The sequence below is a fragment of the Balaenoptera ricei genome, chromosome 8 (assembly GCF_028023285.1).
Source record: "Balaenoptera ricei isolate mBalRic1 chromosome 8, mBalRic1.hap2, whole genome shotgun sequence".
In the NCBI taxonomy this organism is placed as follows: Eukaryota; Metazoa; Chordata; class Mammalia; order Artiodactyla; family Balaenopteridae; genus Balaenoptera; species Balaenoptera ricei.
Window position 1 is genome coordinate 99221549 of NC_082646.1, and position 19438 is coordinate 99240986.

General features: G+C 38.9%; 1 protein-coding gene across 11 annotated transcripts in view; it reads right to left on the reverse strand.

Annotated features, from left to right (window-relative positions):
* Positions 1-19438, reverse strand: part of PHF21A (PHD finger protein 21A) — a 198404-nt gene that overhangs the window by 40052 nt on the left and 138914 nt on the right. For 9 of the 11 annotated variants that reach the window (XM_059931473.1, XM_059931470.1, XM_059931469.1 and 6 more), the window contains 3 exons: positions 13836-14087; positions 12553-12642; positions 5352-5645 (listed from right to left, as the gene is read on the reverse strand). In XM_059931473.1, the coding sequence (XP_059787456.1) occupies positions 5352-5645; positions 12553-12642; positions 13836-14087 (636 nt within the window). The remainder of the gene's footprint in view (positions 1-5351; positions 5646-12552; positions 12643-13835; positions 14088-19438) is intronic. The other 2 variants (XM_059931472.1, XM_059931471.1) reach the window with 2 other exon arrangements.

Genomic DNA, 19438 nt, shown 5'->3' on the forward strand with positions numbered 1-19438 from the left:
TCTTACAACTCAACAACAAAAACATGAACAACCCAGTTTAAAAACTGGCAAAGATGGGCTTCCCTGGTGGCGCAGTGGGTAAGAATCCGCCTGCCAATGCAGGGGACACGGGTTCAAGCCCTGGTCCGGGAAGATCCCACATGCCGTGGAGCAACTAAGCCCGTGTGCCACAACTACTAAGCCTGCGCTCTAGAGCCTGCAAGCCACAGCTACTGAGCCCACGTGCCACAGCTACTGAAGCCTGCGCATCTAGAGCCCGTGCTCCTCAACAGAGAAGCCACCGCAATGAGAAGCCCACACACCTCAATGAAGAGTAGCCCCCGCTCGCTGCAACTAGAGAAAGCCCGCACGCAGCAACGAAGACCCAACACAGCCATAAATAAATAAATAAATATATTTATTAAAAAAAAAAAAATCTTAAAAAAAAAAAAAAAACTGGCAAAGAATTCAGAGATTTCTCCAAAGAAAATTTACATATGGCCAACAAGCACGTGAAAAGATGCTCAACAACATTAATTATTAGGGAAATGCAAATCAAAATCACAATGTGATATCATTTCACACCCACTAGGATGGCTATAATTTTTTAAAAAAGGAAAATAATAAGTGTTGGTAAGGAGGTGGAGAAAATGGAACACTCATACCTTGCTGGTGGGAATGTAAACTGATTCAGTTGCTGTGGAAAACAGTTTGGCAGTTCCTCAAAAAGTTAAACATAGAATTACCATATGATCCAGCAATTCCACTTGTAGGTATATACCCCAAAGAATGGGAAATAAGTGCTCAAACAAATACTAGTGCATTATTATTCACAGCAACACTATTCCCAATAGCCAAAAGGTGAAAATAATCCAAATCTGTCAATGGATGAATGGAAAAACAAATTGTGGTATATACATACAAATGGAATACTATTTGACTATTAAAAAGGAATGAAGTACTAATACATGTTACAATATGGATAAATCTTAAAACATTATGCTAAGTAAAGAAACCAGATACAAAAGGTCACATACTGTATGAGTCCATCTATATGAAATACCCAGAATAGGTAAATTTATAGAGACAGAAAGCAGATTGGTGATTGCTAGAGGCAGGGGAGGAGCAAATGAGGAGTAACTACTTAATGAGTACTGAGTTTCATTTTGGGGTAATAAAAATGTTTTGGAACTAGACAGAGGTGGTAGTTGCACAACACTGTGAAAGAACTAAATGCCACTGAGTTGTTCACTTTAACATGGTTAATTTGATGTGATGAGAATTTCACCTCAATTTAAAAAACAATTAGGTTGGGAAACAAACAAACAAAAAAGATTAAGCTAAAAGTATGGTCTCTATCAGAGATTATAAACCACTATCCGGAGGGGAAGCTGTCCGGCAGGTGTTATTTTTTGCCTACATGGTGTTTAAACAGTTACTGATATATATATATTTTTTAAAATTTTTTTATTTATTTTATTTTTATTTGTTTTTAATCTCAAAAGTATATCTTGAAATCTCTCAAAATATCTGGATGTCTGGCTTTTCTTGAAAAAGTTTTCATATGATAAAAACTGGCTATTGTCAAAAAGTTGCTGCCTCCTTGAGATGGAGTATATTACTTTGCACTTTACCACAGTCTCTTCTACTTTCTATTATCTTCTTGACACCAAGGCCAAATTGTCGATTTTGTCATACTTGTCTTACTATTTCAAAGAAATTAAGAGTGGGATATCTCTTGTACTCATGTTCCCACTGAAAGTGAAAAAAAATCTACTTGTTTACTCCCAGTCTGTTTTACTCGTTTATTGATATATTTCCTACTTTGCACCTATACGAATTTGCAAATCCTGTTCTTTTTTGGTTTTACAAAGATAAAACCCAAAAACTCTGGGTAGAACTAAATTAGCCATTTATATCCCTGAATTACAAATTCATCTTTTAAGGCTGGGCTGCATGAATAATGAAAGTTAGGTGCTTGAAAATTTTTCAAATGTACAAATAGTTTCATCAATCAAGGTTAAAAAAATTTGGATTGAGGGCAAAGAGTTACCACCTCAAGTTTCCTTAAAGGGAAGACCGGGATTTGAGGCTAATACATTGGATAATACTCTCAACCTGGAAGTACTCTTTTTTTTTAAAGGACACTGTGTAGGTTCCTATACAAAATATAGATGGAAGTAGGGGAATGGGTGGCAATCTGACAAATTTTCCCATAGAACTTAGGATTTTTTTCAGTAGCCTAGCCTTAGGGACATACATAGATGTCTTTGTTGCAGGGAATGGGGTGGGGCGACGTGGATAAGAAATGAACATAATCCCTGAGAACTAAATGTGTCAGACAGTCTAACGGACTTTAAGCGCTTTACGTCATTCCGCCATCCACAGGGGTTTAGCCCCATTTCACAGAGTGCTGGAGAGGACAAAGACATAACAGGAGGCAGTGTGGGGGCCATGATATAAGTCTGTCTGGCTTTATCTGCCTTTCTGCCTAAGTATGTTTCTAGCCTCAAAGCTCTTTAAACTCTACCACTCAGTTTCTCACAGCCACAGTGTAATGTGGCTTCTGATAAGGGATAAGACAGGTTCTCTTATCTAGGGTAGATAAGGAAGCTGGGGATGCCTGATGGGGGGAAGGAGAAGTGAGACCACTGTTGTTACAGCTGACGCTGCCTCTCCCTTTCCTGTGCCTATGTGAAACTACACGACCTGCCATGCTTCCTCCCCTGGAGGCAGAGCCACAGTGCCTGCCCCAGACCAAGCTCTGTGAGGGTACAGGCTTTGACCTCCCAACCCTGGGGTTAGCACACGCCACATGGCAGCTGGCACAGAATCAACATATTTTTATTAAGTGACTGTTATCACCCTAAACAAAAGAGTAGAAAGCAGAAAGGAACCCATCTAGCCTGGCCACAGAGAGAATGTTGGACACAGGTTCTGATAACTCTATGAGTAGGCTGTAAGTGGTACTTCCATGGCTACAGAATGCTCATCTATGGGATCTCTTAACAGTTATAAATGAGATACTGGAAATGAAACATGGAAAAAAAAAAGAAGGATAGTAGAAAGATCTGAAGTAAGAGAATTCTGAGAATGGAGTCTAAAGAGAATCCTTGCTGACTGAGCTTGATAACCTGTAAGACTGCTGTGCCAGGTGGCCTGCTAAACTAAAACAGCAATGACTACATTCCTCTATTAGATCAACAAGAAGAAAGACCATGGAATTCACTGCTAGAAAATAATTTCTTTTTAATTTTTAAGAATTCATGGGTACCTTTTTATGATATTATAATTAAAATGAAAAGCTCTATCAATATGTAAGGCTGGGATAGGAAAAGATATTCAAGATCTAATAAGAAAAAAAAGCAAGTTACAAAGTAATATATAGTTTGATTTTGTGCTTTTTCTTTAAAAAGAAAATATGTGCAGGAATATAATCTAAACTGCTAATAGCAACTTTGGAGGGTAAAGTTATGGGAGAAATTTACTCCCTTCAATGATTATGAGGGGATACATTTCTACAATATATATTTCTGTAACGTCTGAGCTTTCCTTTACAGTGAATAGGTATCATCCTTGTAATCAGAAAAAATAAGAAATGTAAAAATGAAATGAAACTGAAGATTCTTGTCTCCTAAAAATATCTGTATCAAAAAAGAGGTCAAAGAGAAATAATATTTAATAATTTAAAATAATGTTTCGAGGGACTTCCCTGGTGGCGCAGTGGTTAAGAATCTGCCTGCCAATGCATGGGACACGGGTTCGAGCTCTGGTCCACGAAGATCCCACATGCCGCGGAGCAACTAAGCCCGTGCACCACAACTACTGAGCCTGCGCTCTAGAGCCCGCAAGCCACAGCTACTGAGCCCGCGAGCCACAACTACTGAAGCTTGCGCACCTAGAGCCCGTGCTCCACAACAAGAGAAGCCACCACAATGAGAAGCCTGCACACCACAGCGAAGAGTAGCTTCTGCTCGCCACAACTAGAGAAAGCCCACGAGCTGCAACGAAGACCCAACGCAGCCAAAACTAAATAAATAAATAAATATAAATAAATAAATAAATAAATAAATAAATAAAATGATGTTTCGAAACCACATTCTTTACAACTCTAATGCTCCTCAGAGGTCCTCTGAGAGCCAGCATGGGACATGATGGCAGCTGGTCTACGAACATGCCCCCACCCAAACTCCTAAGCTTGGGCATCTTACTTTCATTATTTTAATATTGAAGTTCTGCTGATAATAAATTTGAAAACTCCTGATCTAAAATACATGTAAGTAATTTATCTCTAAATGTTCCTCAAAGCATTTTTGGGGGTTTGAGTAGCCTCCCCAGGAATAGAGATGTGTTCTTGCTGGTATTTCTTGATACAAGATTTTGGTACCCAGGTTCTTAGTGCCAGATCGGCTGCATTTATGAGCTGCCTGGGCAGAAAGCTGGTATTCCATGCATAAGGCTCCTCTCTTCAAGGCGGCCAAGGCAGCAGGAAGCCTTCTCATTCCCCACCATCTGGCCAGCCTCTCTGAATCATGGTCAGCCATCCAGAAGCAGAAGATTCAGGATCACCAGAGACTATTTTCAGATGAATGAGAACTCAAGCCTGAGCAATAAGAAATAGGGCAATGACTTTTTAAATCAACTTTCTTGAAAGAGCCTTTCTTTCCAAAATTCTTCTTTCTTGTCACTGGTCTTTCTTTAAATAGAATATGGTGACTGCCTATAAATCCTTTTTCTTGGTTTTAGAAATCTTTCTGTCATAGAACCTTTAAGTATTTTTGGAGGTTACCTGTATTTCTATAGACTTGTGTTTTTAGGAGAAAATCTGATTTTAGAAATATAAATGAAAGGCTTCAATATTTGAGCTAAAATGTCTGTGTCCTCTAGAGTTAAAAGAATGAATTTTAGAAATCTTAATTTTTTCATTGGCTCCTCATTGTCTGTAATAACCAAGGAAAATCTTTGAAATGAAATCCTTTTCCTTGTTTTGTTTATTCTTCCTAACGTTCATAGTGATATCCTCATCTGGATTCTTACTGGGCCGAAATGAATATAGCATTTTCTGTTTACTATCTTATCTGTGCTTCCTGACTGAGGGCAGCAGAACCCATCTGTGAATTTCTGCTTCAGAACCAGCAGGGGGAGCTCATTCACACAGGAATCAAAATTCATCTATAAGGGGATGGTGGGTAAAGCAACCCAACTTTCTTCAGTAAGAACAGCCCTTTTGCATTGTGGATAAATTATCACATGATAAGTAACAGACAATGGTGCTAACATAAAGAGCCGCTGAGAAGATAAAGACCCCTTACAGACTGACCAGCCTCAATGGCAAAGCTACTGCCCAAAGCAGGTGCATACTCTGCCTGTACCTGTTTTTCAAGGCTTGGCTTGCTAAGCTGTACAGTTTGAGGTCCAGCGAGTCTGGTGCCTGGAGTAGCTATCACAATGCTGGTGAGCTGGGCCATGGGGAACGTTTTGGCTATGGTTGCAGTCTGCCCATTGACGACACGGACGGGGTGGATGGAATTCTGGGAGGTAGGGAGGGTCGTGGGAGTGAACTTGGTCAGCATGACAGGCCTCTGGATAAGTTGAGGAGCTGCAAGCATGGGAGGAGGTGCTGGGGCAATAGGAATGTTATTCTGGGCCACAGGCTTGGGTCGAACCTATGGAGAAAGAAAGAACAATTAATATATTACTTAAACTTCTCAAGTCCTATAAATCTTAGACATTGCCAGATCCTCTACACTATATATGTGAGTGAAATGGTATTCAGTACAAATATTAATATCCATTTTAGTATTATCAATTCTATAAATCTCAGCATATATAATATTACAAAGATGCATCAGCTCTTAAGAGGATCCAAATGTTATCCTAGAATGTAGTTTTTCTGATTCCAAACTGTAGCTCCCTCTCCTATACCATGCCGCCTCTTCAGGCTGAGGTCAAATGCCTAATCCAGAGACTGGTCCCACCCAGAACTTGTGCCCAGTATGGTAATAATGCTGCCAATGCCCTTAATTCACGTTCCAAATTTCTTCATATCCACAGTTCAGTTCACTCCCATCTCTGGCCCTCTAACTCCCTGTTCTTGGCTGCTCCCTCTCTAAGTCTCCTTTGTGGCTTCCTCTACCTCTGCCCAATCCAAAATATAAATATTTCTCAGGGTTTTGTCCTGGTACCCCTTTTCTTCCCAATGTCCTCACTCCTCCTGGGAACTCTCACTGCATCCTACAGCTTCAATTACTATCTATATACTAAAGACTTCCACACTTGTATCTCAGGACCAGACAGTTCCTTAACTTCAGAGTCATTTATTCAACTCCCTGTTATACATCTCTACTTGGAAATTTCACAAGAAGTTCAAAATCAGCATGTCCAAAACTCATCAACTTCTTCCAATCTTTTCTTCTTCCTATAATCATTACCTCAGTAAATGCCTTTTTTTTTTTTATGGGTGTTGAATTTTGTCAAAAGCTTTTTCTGCATCTATTGAGATGATCATGTGGTTTTTATTCTTCAATTTGTTAATATGGTGTATCACATTGATTGATTTGCGTATATTGAAGAATCCTTGCATCCCTGGGATAAATCCCACTTGATCGTGGTGTATGATCCTTTTAATCTGTTGTTGGATTCTGTTTGCTAGTATTTTGTTGAGGATTTTTGCATCTATATTCATCAGTGATATTGGTCTGTAATTTTCTTTTTTTGTAGTATTTTTGTCTGGTTTTGGTATCAGGGTGATGGTGGCCTCATAGAATGAGTTTGGGAGTGTTCCTTCCTCTGTAATTTTTTGGAAGAGTTTGAGAAGGATGGGTGTTAGCTCTTCTCTAAATGTTTGATAGAATTCACCTGTGAAGCCATCTGGTCCTGGACTTTTGTTTGTTGGAAGATTTTTAATCACATTTTCAATTTCAGTGCTTGTGATTGGTCTGTTCATATTTTCTGTTTCTTCCTGGTTCAGTCTTGGAAGGTTATACCTTTCTAACAATTTGTCCATTTCTTCCAGGTTGTCCATTTTATTGGCATAGAGTTGCTTGTAGTAGTCTCTTAGGATACTTTGTATTTCTGCAGTGTCTGTTGTAACTTCTCCTTTTTCATTTCTAATTTTGATTTGAGTCCTCTCCCTCTTTTTCTTGATGAGTCTGGCTAATGGCTTATCAATTTTGTTTATCTTCTCGAAGAACCAGTTTTTACTTTTATTGATCTTTGCTATTGTTTTCTTTGTTTCTATTTCATTTATTTCCACTCTGACCTTTATGATTTCTTTCCTTCTGCTAACTTTGGGTTTTGTTTGTTCTTCTTTCTCTAGCTCCTTTAGGTGTAAGGTTAGATTGTTTACTTGAGATTTTTCTTGTTTCTTGAGGTAGGCTTGTATAGCTATAAACTTCCCTCTTAGAACTGCTTTTGCTGCATCCCATAGGTTTTGGGTCGTTGTGTTTTCATTGTCATTTGTCTCTAGGTATTTTTTGATTTCCTCTTTGATTTCTTCAGTGATCTCTTGGTTATTTAGTAACGTATTGTTTAGCCTCCATGTGTTTGTGCCTTTCACGTTTTTTTCCCTGTAATTCATTTCTAATCTCATAGCGTTGTGGTCAGAAAAGATGCTTGATATGATTTCAATTTTCTTAAATTTACTGAGGCTTGATTTGTGACCCAAGATATGATCTATCCTGGAGAATGTTCCGTGTGCACTTGAGGAGAAAGTGTAATCTGCTGTTTTTGGATGGAATGTCCTATAAATATCAATTAAATCTATCTGGTCTATTGTGTCATTTAAAGCTTCTGTTTCCTTATTTATTTTCATTTTGGATGATCTGTCCATTGGTGTAAGTGAGGTGTTAAAGTCCCCCACTATTATTGTGTTATTGTCGATTTCCTCTTTTATAGCTGTTAGCAGTTGCCTTATTTATTGAGGTGCTCCTACGTTGGGTGCATATATATTTATAATTGTTATATCTTCTTCTTGGATTGATCCCTTGATCATTATGTAGTGTCCTTCCTTATCTCTTGTAACATTCTTTATTTTAAAGTCTATTTTATCTGATATGAGTATAGCTACTCCAGCTTTCTTTTGATTTCCATTTGCATGGAATATCTTTTTCCATCCCCTCACTCTCAGTCTGTATGTGTCCCTAGGTCTGAAGTGGGTCTCTTGTAGACAGCATATAGATGGGTCTTGTTTTTGTATCCATTCAGCCAGTCTACGTCTTTTGGTTGGGGCATTTAATCCATTCACGTTTAAGGTAATTATCGATATATATGTTCCTATGACCATTTTCTTAATTGTTTTGGGTTTGTTTTTGTAGGTCCTTTTCTTCTCTTGTGTTTCCCACTTAGAGAAGTTCCTTTAGCATTTGTTGTAGAGCTGGTTTGGTGGTGCTGAATTCTCTTAGCTTTTGCTTGTCTGTAAAGCTTTTGATTTCTCCATCAAATCTAAATGAGATCCTTGCTGGGTAGAGTAATCTTGGTTGTAGGTTCTTCCCTTTCATCACTTTAAATATTTCGTGCCACTCCCTTCTGGCTTGTAGAGTTTCTGCTGAGAAATCAGCTGTTAACCTTATGGGAGTTCCCTTGTATGTTATTTGTCGTTTTTCCCTTGCTGCTTTCAATAATTTTTCTTTGTCTTTAATTTTTACCAATTTGATTTCTATGTGTCTCAGTGTGTTTCTCCTTGGGTTTATCCTGTATGGGACTCGCTGCACTTCCTGGACTTGGGTGGCTATTTCCTTTCCCATGTTAGGGAAGTTTTCGACTATAATCTCTTCAAATATTTTCTCTGGTCCTTTCTCTCTCTCTTCTCCTTCTGGGACCCCTATAATGCGAATGTTGTTGCGTTTAATGTTGTCCCAGAGGTCTCTTAGGCTGTCTTCATTTCTTTACATTCTTTTTTCTTTAGTCTGTTCCGCAGCAATGAATTCCACCATTCTGTCTTCCAGGTCACTTATCCGTTCTTCTGCCTCAGTTATTCTGCTATTGATTCCTTCTAGTGTAGTTTTCATTTCAGTTATTGTATTGTTCATCTCTGTTTGTTTGTTCTTTAATTCTTCTAGGTCTTTGTTAAACATTTCTTGCATCTTCTTGATCTTTGCCTCCATTCTTTTTCCGAGGTCCTGGATCATCTTCACTATCATTATTCTGAATTCTTTTTCTGGAAGGTTGCCTATCTCCACTTCATTTAGTTGTTTTTCTGGGGTTTTATCTTGTTCCTTCATCTGGTATATAGCCCTCTGCCTTTTCATCTTGTCTATCTTTCTGTGAATGTGGTTTTTCTTCCACAGGCTGCAGGATTGTAGTTTTTCTTGCTTCTGCTGTCTGCCCTCTGGTGGTTGAGGCTATCTAAGAGGCTTGATGGGAGGCTCTGGTGGTGGGTCAATGCCCCTTTCTTACTAAAAAAACTTCAGAATCATTCCTAATGCTTCCTACTCTATCTCTACTTCCTAAATCCTTCTCAGACATGTCTACTTTCTATCCTCACTACCACTATTCTAGCTGTGTTCGTTTTACTGAAACAGTGGCAGAAAACTGTGATTAAAAACATGGGCTCAGCCTTGCCTGGGTTCAAATTCTGGTTCTACCACTTACTAGCTAGCTGTGTAACCTAAGATAACACACCTAATCTCTCTAAGAGTATTTTTCAAACTTTCTAAACTGTGACCTGTGGGCAAAATCCTTTTTCCTTATGCACAAGAATTTCACCTTCAGTTAACTCTCTAGCTGTATACCCCTGGAAACCTGATAAGGGAAAAATGTCAACTATGTTAGCAGGCAACACTGCTTATGGTACAAATGACCTCTTGCTGCTAAATCAAATCTAACATTTCCATTACTTGCAAAAAGCAGAGATGGAAATATGTTATTAAAAATAAATGTTTTTAAGTTGTTTAAAAAAAAAAAAAGACGATGAGACACCCTGCTTTGGGCTTCCTGAAATGGGGTGACTCTTGTAACTGTGCCTGTCCACTGCGGGGACCTTGAAAGCCATGCCTATGGAATTGTTATAAAATATATTAGGCTCCTGTAAGGCGTAAGGTTTCTGTGCTAGGGTGACTCTCCCGCTGACCTGATAAAGATCTCATTTCCCTGTACCTGACCAGTCCCTGGACAGCCGTAGAGACTATTATATGGACTGCTATAGGGACTCCTACTGAAGAAAAATGTCTGATGCTGTCTTGCTGGCAAGCTCTGGTTTCTGTCCTATATCATTTCAAGTAGACTGGTGCCAAGTGTGGCCTTTGATAGTCTTGTGAGTCTGAATACTTAGCTGCATCTAAGACAACCCTATAGTGTGCGCTGCGGATACACAATAGGAAATACGTTTCACGCTGTAACCAATATGCATACACAGATATTTATCTATACCTCTATAACATAAAAACTTCATGAAACTTATGTTTCATGAAAACATAAAAACTTCATGAATACTTATGTGCTACATACTCTAATATTTCCTATTGTTTTGTTCATTTTACTTAAAAACTCTGGTTACAATCCACTAAATTGATTTCACAGCCTACTAATGGGTCACATGCCCCACCGTTTGAAAAACATAGACTAAGCCTTAGATTCTTATTCTTAGATTCTTACCTGAATACCTACTTTCACAGAGTTGTTGTGAGGATTAAAATAGATAACCCATGTACAGTGCCTAGTGACGTAAGTGGCACATAGCAAGATTCTCTAAATATTAGCTATTGTTATTGCTGACAATGTCCTGTTTTTCCTGCCACATTCTTGACAATCTCCATTCTGTTCTCCACACAGTGGTAAGAGGGAATTTTCTAAAACAAAAATCTGATCATGTCAAGTACCTGTTTGAAAGTAATTTAATGGATCCCCACTGTTCCTAGGTAAGGTCCTAATTCCTATATAGCCTACAAGGTTCCAAAGGCTTTGGCCTATGGGCTTCTCCAGCCTCACCTTACTCTAGCCTTAGTCAGCCACATGGCCCACTGTGCTCAGCCACACCAAATTTCCTTTGGTTCCTTAAGCTTACATGTCTCTCTGCATTGCGGACTTGCATATAGGCTCTTCTCTCCGCCTGGGACATTTTTCTTCTTCCCCCAAAACTTTCTCAAGCTAACTTCACTAGGATTTTAGGTCTAAGATGGAATGTCAACTCTCCAAGGAAACTTTCTGTAATATTCTAAGAATGAGTTGGCTGTCCTTCCCATGTATTCTCAGACTACCCTGTACTTCCCATAATGGACACAGTAATTGCCTGTACATGTGTCTGAAGCTCTATGAGGCTGAGAACTATCTTGAAAACTTCATATCCATAGTTCTTAGTGCTCTTTTGATACCTAAGGTATTCATTAAGAATTTATCTGATAGATGAGTGAAATAATCTTATGTCAGCATTACCCATCCCCTCCCCAGAGGCAATTCAGAAATCACTTATGGCCACTGACCACACACATCCTTTCCCTTCTCTCTTTGCCTGAAAGCTGAGGCTTCAGACAGGAACACCCAACCTTTCTACCAGGCAAGTCAACTCCTCTCAAGGTCCAGACTGGGACAATCATGACATTCTGCCATAAGAATGGTGAGTTCAGCCAATTGCTGGAAGAATATTCTCATGAGAATATGGGTAGAGTTGCTTGGGTCTAGGTAGAAAGTTCCCTGTGTAGCTTCCTAGTCTGAATCTTTACCATCAAGACTTTGTGTTTAAGAATGATGCTCTATGTCATCACTTTCCAGAGTAGAACCGAACGCTTGCTACCAGTTAGTATCACTATTGTCTCCTTCCCTACTCTCCCTGGCATACAGCGGGTGGGGTGGGAGGTTGTGGGGAGAAGTGGTAACTGTGTTCCTTCCCCACTGGCAGGCAGTTCTGGCTAAATTCTTCCAGTAAGTCAACGTTATAAGGTTTAAAATGGCGCTATCTTAATTATTTTAAATTTAGGGAAATTTCCCTTTCCTTACATCCCTCTGCTACAGCCTTTCATCATTGTTAGGAAACCCTGATGATAAAACAAGCTTCTTCTCACACAGATGTAGAGAACCAAGGGGGGAAAGGGTGGGGGGGTGGGATGAATTGGGAGATTGAGATTGACATATACACACTACTATATATAAAACAGATAGCTAATGAGAACCTACTGTATAGCATAGGGAACTCTACTCAATGCTCTGTGGTGACCTAAATGGGAAGGAAATTCAAAAAGGAGGGGATATATGTATATAGCTGATTCACTTTGCTGTACAGCAGAAACTAACACAATACTGTAAAGCAACTATACTCCAATTAAAAAAAAAAAAAAAAAAAGCTTCTTCTGTGGGACTTCCCTGGTGGTCCAGTGGTTAAGACTTGGAGTTTCCACTGCAGCAGGCAAGGGTTCGATCCCTAGTCAGGGAACTAAGACCCACATGCTGTGCAGTGCAGCCAAAAACAAAAAAAAACAAAAAAGCTTCTTCATGGTATAGAGATCAGCAGCTAGAATCCTTAGCTAAGTGGGATCTGAATACAGCTGAATTGACAAGTGCATTACAGGCTGCTTAGAAAGGGCCCACAAGGATTTTTGTCCCACCTAACCCATCACTGGGCTTGTCAACTGATTTACTCACCTGTGGAAGAAAGTTTGGACGTGGAGTGAGTCTAGGAGGGGGGATAAACTGTGGTACTTTGATGGGCTGAGGAGGTGTTGCCTGAACCTGCTAAAAAATGAGAAAAATAAATCAGAGAGGAAAATAATTATTCAATATCAAAGATGGTATTCTTAAAGCATTTTCAGCATCACTATTCTCTCAATCAGACAATATTTTCTATAAGCTTTCATTGTAGAATTAATCATCTCAATTAACACTGCCTTAAGAAACTTTTTTACTCTACTTGCATGCTTTACCCCATAAAGTAAACCAACCACATTTCTGTTTCCTTACACATCTAATGTAGAACACAGCAAGCTCAGCAATCACACAATTTCCTTTGACATTCAAGAACTCTTGCACTTATGTATTTTAAAAGTCAACACTGGATCCAAAGTAAAATCAAACTTGCTGCCTGGAAAAATGGGCTTTTTCCTAATATAAGAGCTTTACATAACAGTGAATGGCTTTATTCCTATAGAGAATGTTCTAACTCTCAGTGTCCGGCTGAGTGATTTGGTTACTTCCCTAAAGATTCCTGGGTAAGTAGTAAAGCTTCACTTTAATGCCCTCTAGTTTCACTCACCACTGGTCATTATTCAAAAGCCACCAAGAGCTCTTAGCTTCCATTTTAAGAACGGACATTTAAACTACAATTTGGGTATATTCTGAAAACAGTTTTTAGACAGTTTTACCCTAGAAATCTCAAGAACAATTTTTGTTCAAGTACTTCTTCCTTCTAGGGATCTTTTTTCTGATGGACCTTGGACATGGACACTGTTATTTGTGAGTTTCTTGAAAAATTTTAAAGTGCCCAACTAACTCCAGTACTTCCTGAGTGCAATTTCAAGGGAGAGTGAACTAAAAAAATTCACAGCATTTTCCCCAAATTGGTAACATAGCACCAGAGAGTTTAAGCACTCTAGTTTCACAGGAAGGAGTGTGGTTAGGATAGAGGGAGAGATACATGAAACAGTGTAAATGCCTCTGTGAAGGACATTTTCCCCCCTTAAGTCAAGTCATACTTTGGCCTCAGATAATACCTCAAAGAGTTTTGATCCTTGGTGTAAGAACACCTCTATAGTTATTTAAATAGATAGCAGGAATGCCATATTCCCTTGTCAGCCTCAAGGGGAATTTGGTATGGTAGAAGAGTGATGGAGACTGACAAATCCAGCAGGAGCATAAAGTGGATATACTCTACAAATGCATATCCTGAACCCTCGCATGTGGGCACACATGAGTAGCAGCTGCTGGCTTACCAGAGTGACTGTGTTTTTTGCCACAATTTGGACAGCCTCTGCCCCAGGCCCAGTGACCTTACTAGACGTCTGGAGGTTGACTGGTGTGTTCTGCACATCAGTGCTGAGCACAGCCTTCTGACTGTTGATGGCGGTCACCATAGCAATGGTAGGTCTCTGGCCCACAACAGAGGCAGGCATGGTCGCAGTTGCTGCTTTCAAGACGAGAGGTAGTGTCTTTGTGGTAATCATAGAAGCTGTAGTTACAGTCTTCTAGGAAACATGGAGAACAGACATTAGGACGCTGAAGTGTCATCCCACTAAACAAAATGCTAGCCTCCAGAAGAAAACAAAGCAATAATTCTCATAATCAGTCAAGTTTCTTGGTATAACAACATTTCTTTTGTGTACATAAAGCACAGTTCTTACTACACGAAAAGGCAATCTCTAGTTTGCTAGAGTTCTCAAATTTAGCTTTAAGTTCATAGTAATAACTGCAGACTAATATGGGCACAGGGTTCTCAACAAGGAAGGGGGTGAGTTTACAGATACAGAATATGAGTACACCTATTTCTTCTGATTTTTCTAATTCTTTGCTTGCTCTCAATTAATTTAAATTTTGTAGAAGTTGCAAATCAATGAGGTACACACCATCTCTATCATTAATTGCTACAACCTCATCAATATGAAGAAAGCTATCATATAATTCTGGATATCTGCCTCCTGCGACACAAAGGCTGGGATAAAACGACAGTGTCTTTTAATTCTTTTGAGTGTCACCCTGGAGAAGAGGAAGGGCAACTCACACAAGAATTAGTACAATTGTTGCCTCAAAGGCAGTAAATCCCAAACTCTAGATAATGAAACCTATTAACCAACTAGTATAGTAAATACCAGCTCTTGATACCAAAGGGATATGAATCACTACCTACAATCTTTGCTCTGGAGGACTGCTGCAGAAGTGAGGAAAGATCCAGAAAAAGGCGACAAGGTGGAAACAAACACCTGAGTCTCAGAAAGTCTTAGAGATCAGAGTCTGAACTGAGGTGAGAGGACTTGACTGATGCTCCACAAGCGCTACTGCAGCTTTGAAGCTGTATTTTTCTAGACTTTCTATTAGAGTAATTAAAGGAGCCAGCTACAAAACAAGAAAATATAAACAACCTCATTTCACGGCATACACATCTATCGAATGCTACTAGTCACTCAAGATAGAGATGTTTCAGAAACGTGAAAATATACCTGGTCTAACTTGTTGGTTCTGATTTTGATATTATTTCACCTTTTTCTTCTCACTCTACACTTGCACTGCTCAGTTTGGTAGCTAATAGCCTCATGCAGGTATTCAAATTTAATAAAAACAAAATAAAAATTAAAACATCAGTTCCTCAGTCACACTAGCCACATTTCACATGTTTACAGCCACACATGGCTAGTGGCTACCAAACTGGACAGTGGAGCTTTCCAACACTACAAAAAGTTCTACTGGACAGCACTGCCCTCGACCAGGGAAAAGGACCCCACTCTCCCTGAAACAGATCTGAACAAATTCCTTTGTGAATTTCTATTTCAGTGTCTATGCAAGTCCTTGTGTATTGTTTGGTTCTAAGTAATTTTTCTGCCTTAAACACATACATGCATGTATTATCTAATATTTTAACAGCTTTTTTTCTTTTAACCAAAAAGTGTAATAATCTGGCCTTGTCTATCCCATCACAGCCTAATGAGCAATCCTTATTGATGCCTGCAACTAAAATCACCCAAATATGTTCCTCTTCTCTAAGTCAACAATACAGAATGGCTCATTCTCCTTGCCACTGTCCTCTCAAGTGTGAAATGGGAGTAAAAGGAGGGAACACTGATAATTATTTATTTGGGGAGGTAGCAGGTCATCCTGCCTATCAGTGATGAAAACCAAATAAAAGCTAAGTGCTATTTATCATCAGAAATGTTACAGTAGTGTAGCAGTGGGACTGACTTTATATTACCTGCTATTTTTAATATGTGTTTTTAACCCAGTGTGATATTAGCTCTCTCCATCAATTTAAAACATTTAAATACAAAGAACTTTTGAAGTGGTGAGCAAGTCACACCAGATAGCATTTAATCCTGGTGCCAACACAGGTTATGGAAGAAAAGCTCTAATCAGCAGAACTCACTGACATGGATTTTAAAAACAGTCATGCATGCTGGTACTACTTTAAAAGAGGGTCAATATACTTTTGTTTAAAACATCCTTGATTCAGGTAAGTCATTATCAATCTTTTGAATAATTTTTCTTAAAAAGTGAGTAAAACCTCAAACTCACCTGATTTATATACTTAGCATTACCTGCAACACTAAAAAGCACTGAATTCTAACAAGTCTGTTCACGTTAGGTTAGCATTTTTATTCTACTTTATAAATATTTGGGTGTAGCTAATTTCACTCCATGTATTCTAGCATCTACATAACTCTCTTTGTATATAGAGGCACAAGACCTAGTACTATATGCACTGATGAAAAGCTTTTGAAGAACACATTTATTTGCTAACCATTTACTGACACCAGGTATTGACACAGGTACTGCTTAGATCTTTACTCCTGGTCTGGTGCTTATTCTACTGTAAGTACTAGGGAACATAAATCAAACCCCTGGAGTTCTGAGTTTAGATGACAGAGAGAATCTAGAATTTTGATATCCAAACCTAATGAAAACCTCTGAATTGTTCTGGCAGGAGGAAGAGAAGACAGTGAGGAAAGGTGCCCAGAAACAAAAAAAAATTATTTTTATGGAAGCTGTGATTAGCCCTTGGCTGGTTGATGCTATCCAAGTATGATCACCTTCAAAAGATGATAGCAGTTTCCCCAGTTTCATGAAGGGGTTCTTTATGAACAAAACCCAAACTGCATGAACTATAAGTTAATGCAGAAAATGCATGGCAAGAAGCACTAACAGCAAAATCCTTTTATTTTTTTTGCTAAGTTATTGTTTTTTTTTTTACCTGCAAAGCATGAGGTATTGATTTAAAAAAGATAAACTCCAACGTACAAATCAGAACTTAGAGGGATTATTACTATGGGCTCTAATTAACTTCCACATCTATTTTAGACTATTTGTTTAATTTTTTGTTTAATTTATTTTATTTATTTATTTATTTTTGGCTGAGTTGGGTCTTCGTTGCTGCGTTCAGGCTTTCTCTAGTTGCAGCGAGCGGGGGCTACTCTTTGTTGCAGTGTGCGGGCTTCTCACTGCGGTGGCTTCTCTTGTTGTGGAGCACGGGCTCTAGGCGCACGGGCTTCAGTAGTTGTGGCATGCGGGCTCAGTAGTTGTGGCTCGAGGGCTCTAGAGCACAGGCTCAGTAGCTGTGGCACACAGGCTTAGTTGCTCCACATCATGTGGGATCTTCCTGGACCAGTGCTCGAACCCGTGTTCCCTGCATTGGCAGGTGGATTCTTTACCACTGCGCCACCAGGGAAATCCCTATGTGTTTAATTTTGAATGGAAGGTAACTGTTGTACACTCGGACAACTATCAATAGAACCCCTCCCCCTTCTGTCTATAAGGGTTTATTTTCTGTTTGGTTTTATTAACTGCATGCTTCTTTACATTTGTACTCATTTAAAATGACAGAGTTGTGAATTTAAGTTGAAGGGTACGCCTGTGTTCAACTATTCTTTCATTTTTTTCTGTAGTTTGGAAAAATTTCAAAATATACATACAAACATAAGCTGGAGTTAGCTAAGTAAAGGAAACGGATTCTCCCACTCCCCCATGACTTGCTACACGCTAATCACCTGACTTAGAATAAAACACTTTCTCATCCTAGCACCTCCTCCCTGCCCATGCAGATTGCTAAATTAATAGTTAATCCTTTCTGGACTTAGAAATTTAGTACATGCCGTATATTAAACTTCCCATTTGTCCTTGACCTCATGAATCTTTAATGACTCCCTATGACTGCCAAAAACCCCAAAAGTTCTGCCACATATTGGAGGGCTTCCACAAGCTAGCCTCTTCCTACCTTCTGGTTTTATATCCCTCTCCACCATTTCCTGGAATCCACGCTCCAGCCACATCAGCCTACTTGCTATTTCCAAGACACGCATTTACTTTTTTGAGTCCATACTTCTGTCCACATTGTTCTCTACACCTTGATGTTCTTCCCCCTCTGCTCCGTCACTGAAATCTCACTTATCTGTCAAGGCCCTGATCAAAAGCCACCTCCTTTATGAAGCACTCTCTGATCCCTCTAGTCAATATTACTGTCATCTGGTATTTTCCCAGGTGCTTTCATCTTATTCTTCTTTGTTAGCTGTTTACATCTTCCTCTCCTCTAAATTTGTTAAGTTCTTGAAGACAGAAATTCTGTCTTATTTACAAGACATTGCCTAGCAGAGGGCTTGCATATAGTAGAGACTCAATAAATATTTACATAATGAATGAAAATAATTATCATAGTTTACCAGATTCTAGGCAGGGACCATTACTACCTCTTTGTATACCAGAAGCTCTCATATAAGGAGCACGTGATAAATAATGATTGACAGTTTACTATAAAAACAAAACCCAATAACCTAGAGATCTTATGGCTTTTAACATTAAACGAAACAAAATAATATAAAACAAGCTTAGCTAAATCAATTAAATATATCAGGTGGGCTACCAGATGGAGGGATGCCACATAACACCGTTTTGGGGATAGCCCTAAGCCCCTTACTATTACCATCCCAAAGCTGCACAGAACTCAGATTCCCAGGGAAGGAAATAGCTATTGTAAGTATTATATAAGTATTTTCTCTGATTTGTGTGATATGGAATGGCACTTGAACAGAAAGTTTCCATGGGTTAGGAGAGAAAACTCCTAGTACCAGGAAACAATGAATTCTACCACACTCCTTCCATGTAAACACTTTCTGATCAAATTGTACTTTGAGACGAGAACAACCAATCCAACTCTGTTTAAAACTCCAAAAAAAGTAAACTGATAGGCAATCTTTTAGAAGAAATATAAATGCTGGTCAGGGGGGTTTTAAAGTCAGTTTGAATGCCTAATTTCCAAATAGCCTTGGAGATTAGGGTAAAAATGATGTAGGCCACTCTAGCGACCTGATTTACAACAGGGATTCTTCATTTTCCTTCTTTGGCATTTTATATAACGTTGGCATTTCTTTTTTTGGTATGGCAGTCTAGAGCAGCGAATGGGCAGAATTTTTAGCCAGAACATCTGGGTTCAAATCTTGGCTCCACCATATAATACATATATGATTTTAGGTAATTACTTAATCTTTCTGCACCTTAGTTTTCTTTTCTAAAAAACAGAGATAATAATAATACTGTCCTTAGTAGGGATGGGGTGAAGACTGTGTATGTTATACATGTAAAGTGCTTAGGAGAATGCCAGTATATGGTAACCTCTATTAACTGTTAACTATCTTTAGTAATCTTCAGTATTTTTGCAAGTAATGTATTTTTCATTTGCAAAGTATTGTATATGAACCAGCACAATGTCCATAAGTGGTGACTAACCAAGTAAACTACAATCTTTTTCTCTACATATAGATACAGTGAAGATGGTGTTGGTGGGTGAGAGGTGTCCATGCTTAGGTTTCAGAAGGTACCAAAGTCTTTGAAATCATGTGCA